Genomic DNA, 24117 nt, shown 5'->3' with positions numbered 1-24117 from the left:
GGTTGTCATATCATTTAGCTTTTTTATGTTTACTGGACTTTGTATGACGTTAATTGATAAATGAAAACTATTTATGGCATTATTTTTGAAGACATCCTTACTATGCAACATTTTTCACAAGAGCCTTTTGCACAGTACTATGCATGTATGCATTTACTGTTTATGCATATATATATATATATATATATATATATATATATATATATATATATATATATATATATATATATATATATATATAAATAATATAGAATATACTATTTAAATATTTAAAAATCAAAATATTTATGTCCCAATATTTTTTTTTTTTATATATAAACTGTTCTTTGGCAGTCATAATGGTTCTAACCCAATGAATCAGATAACTTCTTCCAATTATATTGCCATTTCAGTTTCTTCATTCACCTTGCAAATTAACATCTCACAGAGCAATTGGCTGTAAATGAACCTTAAGAAGTTGAAAATGCACCTTGAACTTTCTAATCAGTCAAATATTTAGCTAGCCGTGTAATCCATAAGTTTTCACTTTCTGAAATGAAGCTAGAGCTCTTTGTTCTTTGTTTGTGCTGGAAGTATTCCTACAGTTCAAAGTCTCAGTGAGAATCTAAGTTTCCAAAGGATCACGCAGAGGAATGCAGCCATCCATCTCCAGAGACTCAGGCCAGCCTTCATACTTATTACTACTTTTACTGTTCTTCATTCGCTGAGAGAGAGAGAGAGAGAGAGAGAGAGAGAGAGAGACAGACATGGAGAGAGATGGAAAGAACATCATTTATCAGAAAATGAGAGGCAACATCCCTGCTTGAGACCAAAAACATACCTTTATAAACTGTAGCTTCAGGGAGTACTTAGCAAATCAATGTTTATGGATTCACAGTTCTTTCATTCATTAGGTAATCCAGGATAATATTTATATCTAATACATTCTGACTCTAAACTTTGATTGTGGATGAGTCACAAACTCTATGAAGCTGTTGTGAAATGACAAACACACCTGTAACTGCACATTCTATATTACTGCACCAAATTGCTTTGTTGTCTGGCAACCGCAATATACCTAAAGTTACTGATAACAGGTAGGCAGCGGTAAACAGTGCATTCATAAAGTATTCAGACCCCTTCATTTTGTTATGTTTAAGCCTTATGCTAAAATGCTTTAAATAATGTTTCTACACTCCATACCCCATAACGACAAAGCAAAATCCAGAGTGTTCTGGACCAGGTTTTCATTAAGGATATCTCTGTATTTTGCTGCGTTCAGCTTTCCTTCAACCCTGACAAGTCCGCCAGTCCCTGCTGCTGAAAAACACCCCACAACATGATGCTACCACCACCTTGCTTCACCGCTGGGATGGTAATGCACAGGTGATGAGCGGTGCCTGGTTTCCTCCAGACATGATGCTGGGAATTGAGGCCAAACAGTTCAATCTTCATTTCATCAGACCAGAGAATCTTGAGTCCTTTTGGTGCTTTTTTGCAAATTCCAAGCAGGCTTTCATGTGTCTTGCACTGAGGAGAGGCTTCCGTCTGGCCACTCTACCATAAAGCCCAGATCGGTGGAGTGTTGCAGTGATTGTTGTCCTTCTGCAAGTTTTGCCCATCTCCATACATGATCTCTGGAGTTCAATCAGAGTGACCATCGGGTTCTTGGTCACCTCTTACCAAGGCCCTTCTCCCCCGATTGCTCAGTTTGGCCAGCGGCCAGCTCTAGGGAGAGTCCTGGTTGTTCCAAAATTCTTCCATTTAAGAATTATGGAGGCCACTGTGCTCTTGGGAACCTTCAATGCAGCCGAATTTTTTTGTAAACTTCGCCAGATCTGTGCCTCAACGCAATCCTGTCTTTGAGCTCTGCAGGCAGTTCCTTTGACCTCATGGCTTGGTTTTTGCTCTGATTTGCATTTTCAGCAGAGACCTTATATAGACAGGTACATTTGCAAATTTATCAAACATCTGGTTTTTGCTTTGTCATTATGGGTTACGGAGTGTAGACTGACGTGAAAAAATAATAAAATAAAGTTGTTGTTTTTTTGCATAAGGCTGCAACATAAAATGTGAAAAAAATGAAGGGGTAGAATACTTTATGAATGCACTGTATCACTGTATAATTATGAAACAATGGAAAAAAAATTTGGGCATGTGTTTTTGCATACAGGCATTTGTTTCAAAAGTCTTTGTATGCGATAACATAGATTAGCACCATGTATTTCCTAGTACCCTTTTCTTATGAAGACTGAACTATATGGAGGTATAACTTTGTAACAAAGTTCAATGAAAAGGTGATGGTGGTTGGTATGGCACATAAGCTTTTGCTTTATGCAGATGATATAGAATTATTAATTCCTTTTCTAAGTTCTCAGGATACAGAGTCAACTGGTCTAAATCCGAAGCTTTGGCTCTGACAGCGTACTGCCCAATAACTGCTTTTCAGCCACACGCTTTCCAGTGGCCCAAACAGGGCATTAAATATTTGAGCATTTTATTCCCAGCAAATTTGTGTGATTTAATGTGAGTTAATTTAGACCCTTTAATAAAAAGGATTTTGAGTGATGCTTGATTAGCCTGATTAGGGGCCGGGTGTGCAGCATCCCGACACGGCCCTGCCCTCCTCCCTGCCACAAACTTGTATGTTAAAAAAATACAAATGCATTTATGACAATAGCAATTCTGACTAAAAAAAAAACTAGATAACTAGAATGGGATGGCCACTGGCTGATAAAAAGCTGACATAAATGACAGCAAGTGAGGTGTATGCATATATGCTGAAATGAAACTTGTTTTTCACTGGAAATTCACAAAAAATATTTGGAAACAGAAATTTTGCATTATCCATTGATTAGGCTATTGGTAGATTGGAACTGACACAAGGGAAAGCTAACACTTCTGTTAATGTTGCAAAAGGGGAAAATTATTGGCAGATTCCAAGAATATCAAATTAGTCCAATATGAATTGATTTAAGGGCTCATATCCATACAAAAAAATAGCTGTACAACTTTTTTTAAGAGGGTCTTCAAACCTGAGTGCACATAAAAAGAACAAAATAATACATATTCTTTCTGTAATTTCTACCTGTTCAAATGGGCTCTTATTTTCTATTCCTTTGGCTCCAACAAACACCCAGCTGTCCCTGAAATCCAATTCCTTTGCTGCTGTGCTCCCCAGCTCCTCGAACAGGCGCCGGGCTTCATCATTCAACCTGTGGGATTTAGCAATTTGATTTAGCCTTGAGAGAATGAATAAGTCAATCCATTCAGAAAGACTGGAGGAAATAAAAGAGCCTGGGTTTAAATGAGAAATAGATAGATTCTTACTTGGTGGCTGGGTCATCAAAAGAAGCAACAAATACAAGTGTTCCCTCATGGAGAGGCCAAAGAAATTTCAGCAATTCTGAAACCTCTATGGAGGAGAGAGAAAGTGTGCTTGTATCAAGCTATGATGGAATACTTCCATTTCTGAGAAACTAATCAAATAATATTTCACTCTAAAAGGTCATCTTACCTCCTTCCCACATATCGAATGCTTTTATTTCCAAAACCTCTCCATTAACCCCTGAGAAATTGCAATTGAATAAAGACTTGGCATCAGAAAAAACAAAACAACTTGAAATGAATACACATGCATAAATATATCAATGTTGGAGAATTTGAGATATTTACCATTTACTAAAGCAATATTGAGCCCTCTGCCAACATTGTTTTTGGCACTGCTGACAAGACTGTAAGAGCAAATAAATAGCAGTCAATAAAATAAATAAATAAATAAATAAAAAAATAGGGACACATGAGTACCAAAATTAACTCAAGGATTTATTAATAAAAATATAAAGCATTAAAACAATGAAAGAATGCCATGTGTATTTGTCGGTACAAGTCAGTAGTATTGGCAAAGTGCATGGATGAAAATGCAATGTGCTGAGGATGGGGAATTAATTGTAGAAGGGAGGACCAGGAAACGAAAGGCTGAAGACAAATGAGACACACAGGCAATGAAAAAAAAAACAAAAACAAAAAACAATGCCTACTTGTATCACGTTCCCCAATAAGATAATGAGTCTGGTAGTGATTGGCATGAGAAAAAAAGAGGATATCATGAATACTAGAGGAGGTAGAACAAGAAAAAGGGAGAAAGGTTGCATGCAGAGCTTAGTTTGCAGTGGTGCCCATGCAAGCTTATTAAAGAGAGAGACAGTGACACAGCAGCAGTTAAAAGGTCAGGCAACTTGCATTTTATCCTCCAGACAGATTTTGGGGCCGATGATATTGGCAGCACCAGAGAAGATTCGGAACGCAAGATGTTTGGGAGGGCATGGAGCTGACAGGCCACACTTGTACTTGCGTGGTCTTGGTTCTGCAAGAGACCGAGTTACTGTGTTGCACTGAATTAGTTTTCACCCAAAATGAAAATTCTGACATAATTTACTCACACTCTAATGTTTTTTGTGGAACATTAAAGGAAATGTCAGGCAGAATGATAGCATGGAAAATGAATGGTAAGTGAGGCTGTACATTCCTAACACTCTGCCTATAACCTGTTGTTATCAGGATTCAACCATTTTTTTCTTTACTTGCCCTGCAATAATTTTCACTGTCCCCACCATAAAAAAAAACGATATTATACAGTTGAAGTCAGAAGTTCACATACACCTTCGTCAAATACATTTAAACCCAGTTTTTTTACAATTCCTGACATTTAATTGTAGAAAAAATTGCCTGTCTTAGGTCAGTTAGGATCACTACTTTATTTTAAGAATGCAAAATGTTCATTATTGTTCTGTCTTGCCCTGGAACCATTAGCAGCCACGATAAGAAGGAAATGATGATTTTCCAGGGGTGATGGTGGTTGGTATGGCATATAAGCTTTTGCTTTACGCAGATGATATAGAATTATTAATTCCTTTTCTAAGTTCTCAGGATACAGAGTCAATTGGTCTAAATCTGAAGCTTTGGCTCTGACAGCGTACTGCCCAGTAACTGCTTTTCTGCCAGGCACTTTCCAGTGGCCCAAACAGGGCATTAAATATTTGGGCATTTTATTCCCAGCAAATTTGTGTGATTTAGTGTGAGTTAATTTAGACCCTTTAATAAAAAGGATTTTGAGTGATGTGGGCAGGTGGGCTTCATTACATTTATCTATGATTGGGAAGGTTAATGTTATTAAAATGAATTGTATTCCAAAATTCAACTACCTGCTACAATCCCTCCCTATAGATGTCCCCCTCTCTTATTTCAAGCAATTTGATAATATAGCGAAGTCCTTCACTGGGAATGGTAAGCATCCCAGATTACATTTCAATAAGTTAGGCCGCCTGACAAAGGTGGGCTAGGCCTACCCAAGATTTTGTTTTATTATTATGCATTCAGTCTCAGACATTTGGCTCATTGGTTGCTTCCACCTGAGAGAGCCCCTCCCTGGTTTGGTATTGAACAGGAATTTCTTGCCCCTATTTTGCCATAGCAAAGCCTTTCTATTTAACTAACCAGAGAAGTTAAGTCACACCCCGTTATCTCACATTTGCACTTGGTATGGACAAAAGTGTCCAGAGTGTTTAATTCTGACATTTATTGAAATGTTGCCTTGAGTATATGGCTAAACCCAAAATTACATATTATTAAGTCCCCTTTCTGCTGGTCAGAGTGGAGTGTTGAGATCTTTTGAAAATATGGTTCAACATTTCAGGATTCCCAGATCTCAGTTCTTTAGGTATTTACAGCTGCGCCACCTGCTCTGTACTATTTTTGGGAGAAGCATACACCCCCCTAAAGGGGCAGATACTCTGAAAGTGGTGATTACTGCTTTTGGAAAAAGGTCATGAGGCATCAGTGTATTACTCCCTGTTAATTCAGTGTCTGGGGGACAGAGCTTCAACTTCTCTCAAGAGATTATGTGAGAGAGATTTAAACTTGGTATTGGAGGAGGGAGTGTGGGCTAAGTCTACATCTAGAGATTCAGGGGTGCGTCTGATGCAATTTAAGATTTTGCATCGATTCTATTGGACACCCTCTAGATTGTATAAACTTGGTCTTAAAAACACACCCACCTGCTGGTGATGCAATTCAGATGACGGGGACACAACCCATGTTTTTTGAGGATGTGTTAAGATACAAGAATTTTGGTTGAGGGTTCAGAGATTTATGTGTGACGTATTGGACACACAATTTTCATTTTGCCCCAGACGCTGCAACTTAGGTGATGGGGCGGTCATTAATTTTGGGGATAGCCACTTAAAAAGTTGGGTCCTAGCTGAAGTGATGGTTGGCAGACAAATTATTCTTAGGGAGTGGAAGACGGCTGGGGCACCCTCGTTTCGGGAGTGGTGCGGGGAGATGGGCAGGGTGGCAGCATTTGAGGAGGCGATTTTTAGAAGGTTGGAAAAATGGGATTTGTTTAATAGGAAGTGGGGTGGATATTTGGCTTTTTTGGAGGGTTCTCAGGGAGGAGCAGTGGAGAGGGATTTTTTCATTTTTAGTTTCATGTGTATGTGCATTCTTGTTATTTGAAAGTATATTTTTTTATGTTTTAAAAAAAAAAAAAAAATGTATGTTATAATTGTAATTGACCACTGTAGTGCGTGTTTGTGTCGGGTGGGGGGGGTGGAGGAATGTTCAGGGGGAGGGGTTGAATTTGGAATCAATAAACATTTTTAATAACAAGAATGTGAAATGTCAGGATAATAGTAGAGAGAATGATTTATTTCAGCTTTTATTTCTTTCATCACATTCCCAGTAGGTCTGAAGTTTACATACACTTTGTTACTATTTGGTAGCATTGCCTTTAAATTGTTTAACTTGGGTCAAACATTTTGGGTAGCCTTCCACAAGCTTCTCACAATAAGTTGCTGGAATTTTGGCCCATTCCTCCAGACAGAACTGGTGTAACTGAGTCAGGTTTGTAGGCCTCCTTGCTCGCACACACTTTTTCAGTTCTGCACACAAATTTTCTATCATACTGAGGTCAGGGCTTTGTGATGGCCACTCCAATACCTTGACTTTGTTGTCCTTAAGCCATTTTCCCACAACTTTGGAGGTATGCTTGGGGTCATTGTCCATTTGGAAGACCCATTTGCAACCGAGTTTTAACTTCCTGGCTGATGTCTTGAGATGTTGCTTCAATATTTCAACATAATTTTCCTTCCTCATGATGCCATCTATTTTGTGAAGTGCACCAGTCCCTCCTCCAGCAAAGCACCCCACAACATGATGCTGCCACCCCATGCTTCACGGTTGGGATGGTGTTCTTCGGCTTGCAAGGCTCACCTATTTTCCTCCAAACATAACGATGGGCATTATGGCCAAACAGTTAAATTTTTGTTTCATTAGACCAGAGGACATTTGTCGATATAGGACTCGTTTTACTGTGGATATAAATACTAGTCTACCTGTGTCCTCCAGCATCTTCACAAGGTCCTTTGCTGTTGTTCTGGGATTGTTTTGCACTTTTCGCACCAAACTACGTTCATCTCTAGGAGACAGAATGCGTCTCCTTCCTGAGTGGTATGATGGCTGCGTGGTCCCATGGTGTTTATACTTGCATACTATTGTTTGTACAGATGAACGTGGTACCTTCAGGTGTTTTGAAATTGCTCCCTAGGATGAACCAGACTTGTGGAGGTCCACAATTTTTGTTCTGAGGTCTTTGGTGATTTCTTTTGATTTTCCCATGATGTCAAGCAAAGAGGCACTGAGTTTGAAGGTAGGCCTTAAAATACATCCACAGGTACACCTCCAATTCAGTACATCTCCTATCAGAAGCTAATTGGCTAATTGCCTAAAGGCTTGACATCATTTTCTGGAATTTCCAAGCTGCTTAAAGGCACAGTTAACTTTAACTGACTCTGACCCACTGGAATTGTGATATAGTTAATTAAAAGTTAAACAATCTGTCTGTAAACAACTGTTGGAAAAATTACTTGTGTCATGCACTAAGTAGATGTCCTAAACAACTTGCCAAAACTATAGTTTGCTAATATGAAATCTGTGGATTGGTCACAAAATGAGTTTGAATGACTTCAACCTAAGTGTATGTAAACTTCTGACTTCAACTGCATGTGCCAGAAGGTGGTTGTTTTTCATTAAAACAAATTCTATTAAAAAAATAAAAATGCTAGGTTTGTAGAGCTGGAAATCACACAACTATTATGTAACTCTGTGACACACCTTTTGCTGAATAACAATGGCATTTGGTGATTTGTTTATAAATCCTTCTCACAATTTCCCCCAAAATCTCATGTTAACCAGCTAGACAGTGTTACATTGGTGACAAATAAAACAACAGAATTTGCCCCAATTTTTTTTTAGGTTTAAAAGGCATAACACAAGTACAAGCTCAACAAACGTAAAATGTAGTGACAACACAGCACTGGCCTGATGGGGCAAGTGATTGTTCTTTCAACTGGTCCAAAACTCTCTGACACTGACCCCAGGCCAGTGGGCCATTCTTATTGTTGAGTACTGGTTATACATGTTTAGAACAACATGAGGGTGAGTAAATGACAACAGAATTTTCATTCAGTTAAATTCATCACTTAAATGTTCCTCACAGAAATGTGTGGAATTACATTTTTCAGTGGAATATAGTTTTACCTGGAGTTGGCTCTTCTTGTCCACCTATGAAAGACAATATGTCATGAATGACCGTTAAGGTATTGAGATGAAAATTATATCTTTCTATGCTGGTTTAGTGTAATAAGCACTGTAATCTCCTTACCACTAAAGAGCAACTGTATTACAGAGTTGCCATCCTCTCCTAGCATAGAATTTGCTAGAAGCCAGGTGAAGCCCAAAAGAAGAACCAAAGCAACTGCACGCAGGGCCACTAAGAAATACATAAGAAGGAAATAGCATTTGGATGCTTCACTAAAGAGGAAAAAAAAAAAAGCATGTCAATGGTGAAAATTTACTTACCTGCCAGCCTCATGTTAGCCAGATGTCAAAATCTGGACTGCAAATGAGCACTTTGAATAAACTCTGTTTGGAATAAGTGATAATGTTAATTTTAGAAAGCAACATTGATGATAAATTTTAAAACTGGAGAAATATCCATAACCAGAAAAGATTGAGCACATCGTGATAAAGTAATAGTTCATCCAAAAATGAAAATAATCTCATAATTTACACACCCTTATGCCATTCCAGATGTGTATGACTTTGTATCTTCTAAAGAACACAAACGAAGATTAGATTTGGAAGAATATCTCAGCTCTGTAGGTCCATAAAATGCAAATGAATGGTGACCAAAACTTTTAAGCTCCAAAAAGCTCATAAAGGCAGCATAAAAATATTATATACGGCTCCAGTGGTTTAATCAATGTCTTCTGAAAAAATCCAATCGGTTTTGGGTGATAACAGACCAAAATATCTTCTTTTTTGCTATAAATCTTGCCACTGCAGTCTCTAGGCACCATCATGATATTAAGCTCAATTACACGTATTAGAGCTTGATGCATGCACAGAGTGCTAGATGGCTCTATAGGAAGTGTAATCAAGCTTGAAATCATGATCACCAAGGAGACTGCTGAGATCAAGGTTTATACTGATAAAGGAGGTACATTTTGGCCTGTTCTCAGCCAAAACCGAATAGATCGCTCCAGAAGACTTGGATTAAACCACTGGAGTCTTATGAATTATTTTTATGCTGCCTTTATGTGCTTTTCGGAGCTTCAAATTTCTGGTCACCATTCACTTGTATTGAATGGACCTACAGAGCTGAGATATTCTTCTAAAAATCTTTGTTAGTGTTCTGCAGATGAAAGAAAGTCATAGACATCTGGGATGGCATGAGGGGAGTAAATAACTCGAGAGAGTTTTCATTTTTGGGTGAACTATTCTTTTAAGCAAATACATCTGTAACCACCCAACCTGAACATAGTTATTATTCAGTAGTAATAGGCACCAAACCTGCACTTAAGTTTGCTTTAATCACTTTAATAGATCTGGCTGGAAATTTAACGGCTAACGTTTACAAGTGCACATGAGTCTTAAGCTCTAATCAACACATTACACCTGTTACAATCAGACAAGGAGCAAACCTCCCTGGAATTGACACCAGCTTCAAAATAAACTAAAAGCTATCTGTCACGTTACGTCAAACCAACCAGCAAACAGCGCAAACGGAGAACGATCGTTCAATTTATACTGACTCATACAAAAGTAAAAACATACCTTTCAAAGTGAATGCTAGAGCAACCCCAGAAGGTTTTAAGGTTATATGAAAAACAGCTCTCTCTAGGGGAGTGAACTAATTTACTCGCGTCCAACGAAGCACGCACAGCATGACTGAATTAGTCGACAAGAAATATAACCAATTAAGTGGTCAAAACCACACTAGACGAACAAACAATTCCTTAATAATTAAGTGTCTACTTTAGGAGAGTATATTTGTTGTCGACACAACAATCTTCCGGCTTGGGCTGAGAACTGTGAACGTGATGTGGAACATCTGTACAGGACCAGAGACAATTTAGCAGAGACGGGCCACTTCTATTAAAATGAATGGGAGAAACTGGAACGCACAGGTGAGGACCCTGAGCGCTCAACGGTCAACGGGTGTAGAAAGGATTAAGGAAGTCTCGCCTTACAGTTAAAAGAGCCAATCACCTTTTAGATACAGACATCGCCCATCAATCAATTCGAGAATGCGCATGCGCATTAGTAAAACAAACCGGTAGAATTACGTTTTTCAGCGTAATCTGAGGTAAAGAAGCACAATTTAAGATACCATGTTCTTTGATTTTACTGCTGATTTAAAATATGTTCTTTGATCGTAATCTTGATCGACCATTTTTGAGATTTCGGTGTTCCCCTATTCAAGTAGATAGGAGCTGCACTGTCATGACTGGAAATAACCTCCCGGGAGTGTTCCAAATATGGCCGACAGTGGACTGACTTGCTAGAGAGACTTTGGCAGGGCAAACTATGCAAATTTAATTGGATCCAAATCTGATGCAAATTAGGGATTTTGAATAATAGAACTAGTGCTCTGATAATATATATTTGCGAAATTATGGCAGGACAACAAATAAACAGAATAATAAAAACGGTGTATTGCTATAGATTGGTCAGTGACATGCTAAAACCGGAGAGGTGAGGTGTTTTATCCGGAATATAAAGCACACTAAAGCTCTGAAGCCATTATTGGGAGGACGATTGGGGAATACAGCCAAGGCAAGACATTTATTTCATTATCACCGTATAACCAGGGCCATCTTACAAATACAGACTAGGGCTGTGTCGTGTTTGGAAGGATGCGTCCTCCGTAGGTCGCATTTGTCGGCCGCATACGTCATCGAGGCTGTCTAGTTTCAGAAACGCGAGCAGGACACTTCGAATGTAGCCTTCTTTCATGGGAATTCGGAGGATGCATGAGGTGTATCCACTGAGATATATGTATATGTATATATATATATATATATATATATATATATATATATATATATATATATATATATATATATAGATAGATAGATAGATAGATAGATAGATAGATGGATCAGTGGGAGTATCCTTCGTGGGCACTCACAACCCACCATTCTTTGCTTCAACAGAAATGTCTAAAAAAAGAAACTGACGCCAATTTGCATGTATATATGATGTTCAAACGCAAGTAATGTTAATTCCCAAGTTGAAGTACCTCAGTAGACCGGTGCAGAGTATATAATATGTATAATTATATTAATATCTAATTAAAATAAAGTATTAGACTAAAAGTACACCTGTAAAATCTATTTTCTTTTCTGTCTATGTCATTATAACTCTCCTAAAATTTACCTCATACATTCCCTTCCAGAGGTTCTTTGTTCCCTTCTTACTCAAAGCGCTCGCGCTTGTAAAATAGTGGCGTGATGTCATAGCAACCATGTCACGTTCCATTTCCGTTTGTCCTAGGAAGGCCGTCTCGTTTAAACGAGATTTGTTTAAAGGAGGACGCTCAGTATACTGCAGCCTTCAAAGGACGCGTCCTACCTAACATGCAGCCTTCCAAACGAGACACAGCCATTATTCGGAATGTGTATCAGTGCTGCAAATAAGTATGTCGCTTTTCTAACGCAAGGTCAGACTAGCTCACTAAATATCAGTTTATACATTGTATCATGTTTACGTTGTAAATGTACAAGCTAAAAATCTGTTATTTGTTAAATGTTATACAGTGCTTTGTCAAGTAAATGACAAAGTTTAGTCCGTGCCATTAAGGTGGCATGACCTTTCCTAGTGACAGTAGCTATGAGAGGAATTTAAGTAACTGGCTGCATTCAAAACCTAGTGTACTACCTACCTAGACAGCATTTTGGGGTATTCTAGGCACGTTTGAACGAAGAGAGCATTGCCCGAATTGCTTCGTATGTAAGCAGCTCACTAGGTTTTGACACAGCCATTAAGGCAAACTGCATTAACGACAAAATCCACACTTAAATCAAGTAAGCCATTTTAATGCATGAATGCTTCATCTGTTTCTTTTTGTAGGTCTTAAGAGCGGCCGTCAGCAATAAAAGAGGAAAACCTACATACTGTTACAGAACATACAGAATGTTTCTGTCTGCAGGCGTCTTAGAAATACATGTTTACATTAAGATTAGGCCTGCATTAGTGCAACTGAAGCAATGATGTACCGTTATATGTATAGATCAGTGTGTACTGCTCACTCTTGTAGAAGCCAGTAATTTAGTAGGATTCCTTTTACTTGTTAATAACTTAAGATACTATCACAATAAAACAAAGGAAGGCGATTCTTAAAGGGATAGTTCACCCTAAAATGAAAATTCTCTATTTACTCACCCTCATGCCATCCCAGATGTGTACGACTTTCTTTCTTCTGCAGAACACAAATGAAGGTTTTATAAAAACATCTCAGCTCATCCATACAATGCAACTGCATGGTGACCAAAACTTTGAAGCTCGAAAAGCAAATGAAGGCAGCACAAAAGTTATTCAAATGACTCCAGTGGTTTAATCCATGTCTTAAGAAGTGATATGATAGGTGAGGGTGTGAAATAGATAAATATTTAAGTCCTTTCTTCTATAAATTCTTCTCCCTACCCAGTAAGCGGCAATATGCACGAAGAATGCGAATCACCCAGAACAAAAGAGCTCTTAGGAGAGAAGAGCCCTTAGGAGGACTGTTTGAAAGTGGAGATTTTTAGGACTTGAATATTGATCTGTTTTGCACCCACACCTATCATATTGCTTCTGAAGATATGTATTTAACAACTGGAGTCGTATGGATTATTTTTATGCTGCCTTTGTGATTTTTTGGAGCTTCAAAATTTTGTCACCATTCACTTGCATTGTATGGATTTACAAAGCTGAGATATTCTTCTAAAAATCTTTGTTTGTATTCAGCAGAAGAAAAAGTCACACATCTGGGGTGACTTCAGGGTGAGCAAATGATGTTTGAATTGTTGTGTGGACTATCCCTTTAATTTCTTTTAAATCACTATATTTTCACTTTGTTATTTTCTGTTTATGTATTGTATTATTGATTTACAGCATTATAAATTTGCAGCTTAATTTGATTTTAGTAAATTGTATACAGCAGGTTAAGGATGTTCATAAACACTTTTTGGGATAAGGACTCTGTTCTCTTTCACTAACTTTTTTTTTTCTCCAACTCCTACCCTCTTCCATCTTAGAGGGACGAATCATGGTAAGTATTGTAATAATTAAAATAACATATTCTTATTAAAACTGTGTTTAATCTCACAAATGGAAGTATGTTGCTTCATATCCCATTTATTTGCTTCTGAAAATGTTAATTCGTTATGTTTGTATGTAGCCTCCTCCAGCCAAGTATGGAGGCCCGGCACACTGTAACATTGATCCCTGGAGATGGGACTGGACCAGAGCTGCTCAGCCATGTGCGCGAACTCTTCAGGTTTGTCAAATCAATAGTACTTTACACGAAAATAAATAAGTGTAATAATGTGTCATCTAACTTTTGTTCTTGCTGAGCAAATCTTATTTCTTTTGGGAAGAAGCTTCGGCCACCTGAGCAGAATATATATATACAGTATACATTGACCAGCCACAACATTAAATCCAGCTGCCTAATATTGTGTAGGTCCCCCTTGTACTGCCAAAACAGCGGCAACCTGGGCGGGAGCCGTGTGCAGGCGCGCGGCTTAGAGGGAACTTTGGTCATAATTATGCATGAAAAAATGTGTGCCCTCACTAAGCTATCAATTGTAAGAATGCAACATCATTGCAGAACTAAACAAAAGAAGTGGATCAGCTGTGTTCCTGTGGACTTTTGAAACTTTGAGGACGACATCAACAATTCCATTATGGCCATCAGATGCAATGGAGTTGCACTTAAAGGTCTGTGTTGACATCCAGCTACCAATTAATAATGTTATCTTTGTCAACCTATTATTAGTGTAATTGTAAATTACAAAACATTCTTTATTGCAGGTAACATTGAGACTAACCACACAATGCTGCCTAATCACAAGTCATGGAACAATCTTCTGCAGTAAGACAAATAATTTATGTATATCAGATGAATGAGCTGCTATATATGAAAGTTCTAAAAGTTATTTGGCCCATCAGTTTGATTTGATGGATGATGGCAGAGTACCTCAGACTTGGCCTTTTGCCCATGACCATGCGTCTAGACCCGTTCACCTCTGTTTGCTCTCAGCACAGCTGTCACTCTCTCTCAGCACGAGTTTGGATCTGTATGCCAATGTGATGCACTACCAGTCACTTCCTGGATTCCGGACACCCCAAAAAAACATTGACATCATAATCATCAGAGAAAACACGGAGGGTGAGTACAGCAGCCTGGAGCATAAGGTCTGGAGTTTACACTACCCATTCAACACACTTGTTCTTTATTTATTACACAACACAGCCTGTTTCTTTCTTTTTTCTCTCTCTCAAGGGTGTCGATGAAATGTAAGCATGAAAATATATTAATAAAAAAAATAATAGCAAGACATTAAAATAACAAATTCTCTTGCACAAACCAATGGCTACACACACACACACACACACAAAAATTATTTTCACATAGAATAATAACAATAGAACCAAACTATTTATTACAATAATGGCCAAAAATAATTAATTGATTGGGTACTTGAATTATATTGTTTGAATAATTTATGGCCTGCAAATAATTTTGTAAATACTCGAATAGCCCTTGATAGGAAAAAGGTTCCCCACCCCTGCTATACCCACTGCTAGATGGCAACAATGAAACCTTAACGAAAATGTCCATGAACATGGAGCTCTGAAAAAATATAGAAGTTATCCCAGTGAATAAAAAACAATTCCTGAGCAGGCACACGATATGAACTTTTTTATTTTTTATTTTTTTTAATGTTTGATAGAAATGTCAGTATATAGTATTGAGAATTATCCATTTGTTCTGTTAATACACTGTTAATGATGTAAACATTAATTTTGCAACTTTTTAATCTATGTGTGACCTTTTATTTATGACAAAAGCATTTTTTTCCCCTCTCATTTTCTCTTTTTCAGTATGTACCTTTGGGTGCTTCACACTAGCTTCAGAGCTTTTGGTGCGCACCCGAGTTCGAATTACGTCAAAGTTCGGTTCGTTTGGGTGGTGTGAACGCTGTGTTCCAAACTCTGGCGTGCACCCATGAACCGCACCTGAGTCTGTTTGAAAAGGTGGTCTGGGGTACGGTTCATGTGAACTCCAGTGTGGTTCGCTGCTAATGTGAACGCAGTCGTACCAATCGCAACCGCTATTCATGATGTATAATTTGCATCATTGCAGGCTTCCGATCACAATTATCATGGTTTAATGAATTTCTCATACCTGCTTGTCCATTTAAATCACCTTCAGAGAGCAGCTCACATTCTTCACATCTTTTGCAACGCATCCGCGGGCGAATATTCTTCACATCATTGCACATTCGATGCATTCGTGCAGACAAACACAATTGTCGTTTTGTGCATGTAAATCCAGAGATGAATACTTTAATAACACAGCAAATCTGATGTCTTCTTGAGTTGTTGCCTAGTTACAGTGGTAAACAGCTGCCGCTCATATTAACATTAATGACAGAATCGGACCACGGTTCAGACCCAAAGAATATTATGTTAACAGAGACCAGTGGGGGCAGGGGGGAGGAAACAAACTCTGGTTCGGTCCAAGCAATCGAACCAAGTGTGAAAGCACCCCAAAAACACTTATAACTGAATAAGCATTATGTCACATGTATTTCAGAGTGTATCTGGAGTTGTGGAGTGTCTGAAAATCATCACCCATAATAACTCTGCATTGCTGACTATGCTTTTAAACTGGCCGGGAAAGGTCGCCGAAGGGTCACTGCTGTCCACAAATCTAACATCATGTGAGAGAGTTTGCTACATCTCATCTTTTCTGTTACCTCACAGTTGTGACTCAGCATAACATGTCTCTGGAATGATAATGTGATAATGTACTCTCACTAACATCCTTGTCCTAACAGGAAACTGGGGGATGGGCTGTTCTTGCAATGCTGTAAGGAGGTGGCCTCTGGGTACCCAGACATTCAGTTTGATAGTATAACACCACCATGCAGGTAAAGATCTCATTCACAAAATAATCAGAAATCATGCTGTCATCTTATTAGATCCCAGGATTTACTCTGCCCCAACCTATGAGTTAGTAGTAAGATTTGTATGTGATTAAAGCACAATATACACACATACATTTTGATGTGCTGTGTGTTTCCTATACTAGCAAAAAAATGTGTTTCCTCCCTCATATATCACTGTACTTGCTGTGGTTCAATTGCTCCTTTCATCTTGTTTCCAAGCCCCACCAGTCTGATGGCATGGTGATGCCTAATCTGTATGGCAATGTAGTCAGCAATGTGTGTGCCGGACTGGTGGGCAGACCCGGTTTGGTGCCTGGTGCCAACTATGGACGAGACTACGCTGTGTTTGAAACGGTTGGTCTGAAGGACATTATGGGAAAAAGGAATAATGCTTTGGCATATCTAAACCGTGAGGGCCTTAAAGGGATAGTTCCCCCAAATTTGAAAATTCTCTCATTATTTACTCACCCTCATTATATCCCAGGTGTGTATGACTTTCTTTCTTCTGCAAAATACATTTCAAGAAAATACGATCGCTTTTGGTGCAAAAAAAAAGATCAACATTTAAATACTTTTTAACTATAATCCAACGCTTCCGGTAAGCTTCACGAGAGTGTGGAGTTCAAGCGGTCTCTCGTGTGACGTATTTGCATTGCCATGATACAGGGGTAATCTCATTTTCTCCACTCAGTTGAGACATCCAGGATAAGCACGCAAATGAATCATTGTGATTAAAGAAACAGATCAATACAAATCTAAACCAAAACCAACCAAGGTACTGTACAGCATTCCTCCTACTCATTTGTAAACAGCGCTGCTCTTCCAGCTGTGACGCACTTGCCTCAGTTCTCGTGTTTCAAGTGTCAATGCGGTTACATCACACGCGCGTACCACTGCAGTCCAGAAGCATGATTTAGAGTTAAAGTACTTAAATATTTATCTTTTTCAAACCAAAAGCGATTGTGTCTATTTAGAAGACATTAATTTAACAGCTGGAGTTGTATCGATGGTCATGTAGCAATATTATTGTGTAGCCTACATTTAAAATTACATTCTGGGCTGAAGCTCCGTAAAATTGACCTGGCGACGCTGATGACTGTGACTGGTCAACACTTCATTTAAGATGTTAACCATTCTTAATTACCTTTTTGTCTTCACTAGTTCATATTAAATGGTCCTGTGGTGTCAAAAAAATATTTTTTTAAAGTATAAAAATTCCATGTAGTCCCTCAATTAAAATTAAGTCATAACTGTATGTGTAATAACTATAAAAGAATTAACAAAATGCTCTTGACATTTCAATTTTCCAAAAGTATTTAAAGGTACACTCAGTTAATTTTTCTTAATTAAAAAAGTTTTACTCCTAAAGAAATTAACTGTGATTTTGAAACGTATATAAAATCATGAGCACTCGCATGAGATGAAGACTCAAGTCATATCTGTAACCTTATAAAAGCTGTTTAAATCTATATTGAGAGGGTCCCCTCAAGGGGGCTGCCATATTGGGATCACATGACCAGTTGAATACTACTTAATCTCAGTAACCATCCTGTTATTGGTCCCTTTCACTCATGGATTAAATTAATAATGGTTAACTGTGAATAGTGGATTTCTACAATGACTAGTTGTCGCACGTTTATGATATTAATTGAATTACTTAAATATATATTTTGGGGGGCATCAGAAAATGGTTTGAGTTCCAGGGCTGAGAAAGAATGTTATAAGTAGCATTGCTAACACTGTTTTACATTACAGAGAAATACTAAACTGTAATAATGAGCCTTTAAAATATAAATTTTACAAGCGCACGCACATATATATGAGATCAAGCTTTTGACACTTAGGACAATTGAGGGACTTGTTCACAACTATTACACAAGGTGAAAACATTCACTGATGCTCAAAAAGACAACAAACTACTATATGCATACAAAAAAATATTATATATATAAATATTTTTTTGATCACTTTATTATTTTAATTGCTTTTTCATGCCGTTTGGAATGCAATTTGAATTTAGAAATGTATTTGATTTAATTTTTTGTTTTTTAAATAATTTAATTTTCAATGCAAAATCACTAAAGCAAGAATATTCACCGATCCCTCAGCCAGGGGGTTGCCGATGTAATTGGATATTGTGATATATATATATATCATGAAGGAAAACAAATGTATTCACACATATGATGTGTTTTCCTGGACAACAAATTACCCGACCGGTACAGAATGCACAGATGAAGTAGGTTCTTTGCTAGAGAGATGTTGCCCTTCACAACTGTTGAAAAGACATCTTTCAAAAGGTTGAACACATTTTAATTGCACTTAATTTGTTTCCAGTTTCATTTGAATTTTTAGTTAAAATGAATAAAACATAAAGTTCAAAGTTTGAAATCAAGGTGTCTTGCTTTATTGTGTAGGCCTAACCCTAACCCTGTTTAGGGATGTACATTTTCAGACATTTTCATAATCTATCGTCATGGAAATTAACGAGCAATTAATCGAATAATCATTACCGTTAATACAGCTAAAATTCAAATGGTTGACTCCAAATAATAAATATGTGCATGTAGCCTTCTGTTTAAATATAATTTAAATTATTACACTTAAGAAATGCAAGTATTGGCATTGTCCTCTTAAAATATTCTTAGTTGAGTGTATTTTAATACATCTAGGCGATATTTAGTATGAATTTGTCAATTTGTTTAATTACTGTTAATGAATTACTGTTAGTACTCACCCTGCTAGAACTGTACACATCCAGAGTGACAAAAAGGGCTGGTAAAATTACTCTTGACCACATTCACCCAGTACACTTCCTCTTCGAACTGTTGCCCTCTGGCCGGTGCTACAGAGCACTGAGCACCAGAAAAGCCAGGCACAGGAACAGATTTTTCCCTCAGGCCATCCACCTCATGAAGTTAAAACTGCCCCCAAGCACTTTCCTTTGGTCAGTACAACCATGTGCATATTCAATATTCAATCCATCCATTCCTACTTGTATCCATATTTCACTTTTATTCTTTAACATATCCTACCTCTTCTTCAATACATTACATCACCTGCACATAATTCTATATCTGTATATAAAATATTCAAACAACATTATTGCACTATTGTATATTTCAAATTATTTTGTTATATCGTATTTTTTTTTTATGTCGCTATATGTATACATGTTTAAAGCTACACTATGAAACTTTTGGCCCTCTAGCGGTTAAAAAATAAAACTGCATGTGTCTTGCAGAAGAACATTGTTTTGGTAATGACATAAGTTATGCTTCGTCTCTACTCCTCTGTGTGGATGAATGTGGTTCGAGGCACCGGTGTACACATGAATACGGGACAACTTAGAGCGAATGGACAAATAAACAAAGAAAAAAGAAAAGACGGATATCCGAAAACATGTCATCTGAGCAGGTAAGTGCTATATCTTATGCTGTTGTTTTGACTTATTGGAAACACTGATGTTTTGAAATAAATGACGTTACATAAGTTAGGCAACGTTTATCATTAGACATAACAATTGCTAGTCTGATAAGGTCAAACGTTGTAAAGTTTTTATAACTGCAGGATGTTCTGGCCAAATAGACCACGGTAGAAACTAATATATAGATTGTCACTGTTACCAACCAGTGGTCAACATCATTTCAAGACTCACATGTCTATGGCAAGCCTAGGACTAAAGGATTTATTTATATAAAATATTGCCGTTATAAAGAAAAATACACACGTGTGCTAGCAAGTGAAATGTTCTGCACCGATTACTGGATAATTATTGTATTTCACTACACACACAGAGATGTGTGTGTGTGTGTGTGTGTGATTACACAACTATACATAAACCACATCAATAAAATATCTTACCTGTTGAGTAAGAAAAAAATCCATCTCTGCGTCGCTTTTAAATCCTTTCAGATCTCGGCGTTGTCGTCACCTCTGAAAAGCCAAGCCGATGTTGATTTGGGTTTTATTACGGACTCTGTCATTTTCCTTTTTTGCTTGTAGACTCTGCTCTGTTCCGGGTTTCTTTGTTTTTACAACCGGTGATTCCCTCGAAGGTTTGCCGTTTTGAATGATCCATGGTCAAATTTTCACGTTCGTTGTGACATCAAATTTCTAGCTTCAGCTACTCCCACACACGCGCTACAGTAGCCGGATCTTATTTTCTCTGTGAATAGATATGACGTCAACACGCATGGACGAATGATGTTTGTATGCAATTTCCTGCATAATCCGTCCCGACAGCTCTAAAATATTAATAATATAATATCATTATTATAGGTTTATCAAAGTGTATGTGGGTAAAGACATGGTTTGGAAGATGGATTTTTGTTGCACTCTCTCATTAATAACATTTTATTTTTTAACAAAAAAAAGTTACATAGCGTAGCTTTAAATATGTTTGTATGTATGTATATACGTTGCATTCTCTTGCACTTGAAGCTTCTGTCACCATGACACATTCCTTGTGTGTGTGTGTGTGTGTGTGTGTGTGTGTGTGTGTGTATGTGTAAGCATACTTGGCTATAAAGCTCATCTGATTATGATTCTAATAACTTGTAAACAAGATATGGGTCATTCCACAAAATCGGTGCCTTTTCAACTTTGAAAAATTAAAATATAAAATACTTTTTCTTTTTTTTTTTTAAATATCCATGAAATGAAGACAGCTTAAAATGACAAGAAATTGTGTTGTGCCGTCTCAGGCTATGTCATTTCTTATTTTATGACTATTTACCTACCTCATGTTTTGATATTTTTGTCATCCCTGTTACAGACACAAGTGTTACTATACACTATAGTTTTAATTAGAACTATGTAACAGTTTTCACATATATGAGCAGTATTTTAGTCCCTCTTTTTTTTTTTTTTTTTTTTTTTCAATCTATATTTGTTATTCAGATGACCAAGAACATCCTAATTTTGGAGGGTGATCACATTTCAATTAAGAAAAAAATATATTTTTACAAGAGAGATATAAAAAGAAGGGCTTTGTCCAAAATACAATATAGTTAAAGTTACAATGGAAAACCTGGAAGGCCATTTCAAATATTTTTACATTTGAATGAAATTAATGACAGTGACAGGATTGACGTCATAGTAACAGGACTGACCAGAGTAACAGGGATGACAGGACACACATTCTTTGGCATACACTGCACATATTTGTTTACATAATATTGTAAAGTTTTACCTTTTTAAATTGCATTATATTGTTTTGCACTTACTTGGCAGAGTTGTATTAGTGAAGCACATTACATTTCTAAGAGATCTATGTTTTAAGGGTATTGTAATTAGACCAATGCGTCCATCTGTCTGTCTGTGTATGTCCCCTCACAGAACTTAAAATATACTGATCTGGTTCAATTATTAGGCAAGGACGATGATCAGATCTTGGTCTTCCTATGATCATCTGAAACCAGACCAAGATCTTGATGCTGAAATTTGGTTTCACTTTCTTGAACATTGCAAGACTGGGGTGAGGGTCTGCAGTCACCTTACTGCTCTTGTTTGTAATTGCACTTGCATGGATGCATTATTGACAATAAGTTATGGAAAAAATGAGTTTTATTGAGACTGATCATCATATCCTGGTCATTAACATGACACTTGTATGTTTTTTTTCTTCTCCTGCTCTCTGTCTCTCCTCCATTTCTGCTTCTCCCATTCAAGGTATTTTGCCCTTCTTTCAGGATCTGCGTTTTGTTTTTCTGCTGCACTTAATGGCATACTACTATCATCTGTAAAAGTGTATTATAGTGCAAATATAAATGAACATAATAATGTTAAAACTATTTAAATAGTTAATACTTTAATTACCAGATGCATGTACCAACAATACTAACAATACTAACTAAAAATGTAACTGATGCTCATATGCCACCCACACTGAATGATATAGGCATTAGCTCAATAATACACCCAGGATGACCTTTAAAAATATTTGCATTTTACACAGATAAACCTTAAAAACAGTGTGGCTAAGGTGACACCTAATCTATGTCATCCCTGTTACACATGTCAAAACCTGTTACTCTGGAAAAGTAACAGGGCTGACAGTAACAGGTTTGACAATTTAAAGCTAATTGCTAGCTAATAGGTCAAGGCCACAAAACACATGTTGTACACTTTGAAAGGATATTACTTGTAGATATTGATTATATTAAGTTAAATAAATAATTGTTTAAATTTATACTTTAAAAATAATAAGAGTTTTGACATTGCATGATGTCCCCCCTCAGTCAAACCTCATAAATCATCAAAAATAGAACATTATAGAAGAGAGAGAGAGAAACTTACTTGTGTATTAACTGTTGGAATCCAGGTTGAGAGATGATGTAACTTCCTGGAAGTGATGTCACTGGAATGAACCATTATTTTACAAGGGTTTTTGTTGAGGGTAACAGGGCTTACATGAAATCAGGGGACACTGATAAAATGATTTATATTTTATAAAAATAATGTATACATATGCCAAAACATTGCTTAACAATGAGACTATACTTAGAACAATATGCAAATGTGATTTTTGTATCATTTTGCCTTGAATATGCAAATTTAAAGTCCTGCAGAATAAGACAATCAGCGAGGAACAGGCCAAAACCTTACTCTTATCAGCATAAATGCAATTTTAATTATTTAAAATAATATTTAATTGAATAATACATAGTATTATTATGTTTTTAAATCACAGATATATTTGTTGTTAGTAATTCTATGTCTGATTATTTCTTAGGGACGCAAAAGGCACCAATTTCATGGAATGACCCATATATTACTCGTTTACATATTTGAGTTCATTATAACTTCACGTTGTGGATCGTGGGATCTTTCGGACCTTTGGACATATTTGTTTTATTTGAAATTAAATAATAACACGCTCCGTAAACACGGTAGCCTACATAACATACCGTATGTAATGATGAGATGTCAGCTGAATGTGCTTTCCCGTCGATCACTGACGTGATTGTAGGTTGGGATGAACCAAAGAGACCAGCAGATCAACTGTGTTTGTTTTTCATTTCATCGATGCCGCCCTTCTCTGACGCTGATAAGATGTGACATGCAGCGCGCATGCGCCCTCTGGCGGCATATGACTGTATAGGCAGCATCAAAGTCTGCAGGCATGGTTACTGAAGGCATTTGTCCTGAAATTAATTATAATATCGATAAGCTGTATCGATCAAATTATTAATGATGATTAATAGTTTATCAATTAATCATTAACATCCCTAATTTGAATGATGCTGCACCCACACCGCTAGGTGTCAGAGTAATTACAAGACAATAAATAAAAAAATTTACTGAGTGCACCTTTAAAGGCAACTTCTCTTATACTTCCTTAATACTGTTGCAGTATTTAAATAAAGTTGACATTTTAGTTGCTGTTTTTACAATTGTTTTTATAATAGGCCGCCAGGAACACAGGAAAGTGCATTGCCAACAGGAACATCGCCAACACCACTGCCACGCTGCTTGCCAGCTTCCTTATGTTAGATCACCTCAAGTAAGTGGTGAATGATCAGCTCATGTGTGTTTTTATTAGTGTCAGCCCTTATGATGGTAAGATGGTTAA

The 24117-nt window shown here is 37.2% G+C and overlaps 2 protein-coding genes across 13 annotated transcripts in view; one reads left to right on the top strand and one right to left on the bottom strand.

Annotated features, from left to right (window-relative positions):
* Window positions 1–225: 225 nt before the first annotated feature.
* Window positions 226–24042, bottom strand: LOC127419539 (protein FAM3A-like). 9 transcript variants are annotated; one of them, XM_051661025.1, is made up of 12 exons: window positions 23453–24042; window positions 22842–22902; window positions 17010–17046; window positions 8899–8961; window positions 8702–8809; window positions 8578–8601; window positions 4222–4345; window positions 3655–3713; window positions 3497–3547; window positions 3310–3394; window positions 3068–3194; window positions 226–703 (listed from the first exon to the last, which is right to left on the bottom strand). In XM_051661025.1, the coding sequence occupies exons 4-12, from the start codon at window positions 8909–8911 to the stop codon at window positions 605–607; spliced, it is 690 nt and encodes a 229-aa protein (XP_051516985.1). In that variant the 5' UTR covers window positions 8912–8961; window positions 17010–17046; window positions 22842–22902; window positions 23453–24042; the 3' UTR covers window positions 226–604. The 9 variants fall into 9 exon arrangements, with proteins under 9 accessions (XP_051516985.1, XP_051516979.1, XP_051516977.1 ...); XM_051661019.1 differs by lacking the exon at window positions 17010–17046 and adding an exon at window positions 14564–14695; XM_051661017.1 differs by lacking the exons at window positions 17010–17046; window positions 22842–22902 and adding exons at window positions 14564–14695; window positions 20406–20788.
* The window catches only part of LOC127419532 (vasopressin V2 receptor-like), an 81114-nt gene continuing 70268 nt past the window's right edge, over window positions 13272–24117 (top strand). The window contains exons 1-7 of one of the 4 annotated variants that reach the window (XR_007893687.1): window positions 13272–13861; window positions 14195–14304; window positions 14398–14458; window positions 14649–14755; window positions 16187–16313; window positions 16431–16523; window positions 16761–19958. The gene's annotated coding sequence lies outside the window, so the exon portion shown is untranslated. Of the gene's footprint in view, window positions 13862–14194; window positions 14305–14397; window positions 14756–16186; window positions 16314–16430; window positions 16524–16760; window positions 19959–24117 lie in introns of all 4 variants that reach the window. The other 3 variants (XR_007893686.1, XR_007893688.1, XR_007893685.1) reach the window with 3 other exon arrangements.

Source organism: Myxocyprinus asiaticus, chromosome 28 (genome assembly GCF_019703515.2).
Source record: "Myxocyprinus asiaticus isolate MX2 ecotype Aquarium Trade chromosome 28, UBuf_Myxa_2, whole genome shotgun sequence".
Lineage (NCBI taxonomy): Eukaryota > Metazoa > Chordata > Actinopteri > Cypriniformes > Catostomidae > Myxocyprinus > Myxocyprinus asiaticus.
Note: the sequence above shows the minus strand (reverse complement) of the source record. Positions and strands in the feature narration are given on the sequence as shown.

Excerpts from the sequence above, each read along its gene's own strand:
- LOC127419539 (XM_051661023.1), bottom strand. Across the intron at positions 3,395-3,496 it reads ATTCGATATGTGGGAAGGAG|AGGTTTCAGAATTGCTGAAA; the intron begins GTAAGATGACCT and ends TCTCCTCCATAG. Across the intron at positions 3,195-3,309 it reads TTTGATGACCCAGCCACCAA|GTTGAATGATGAAGCCCGGC; the intron begins GTAAGAATCTAT and ends TAAATCCCACAG.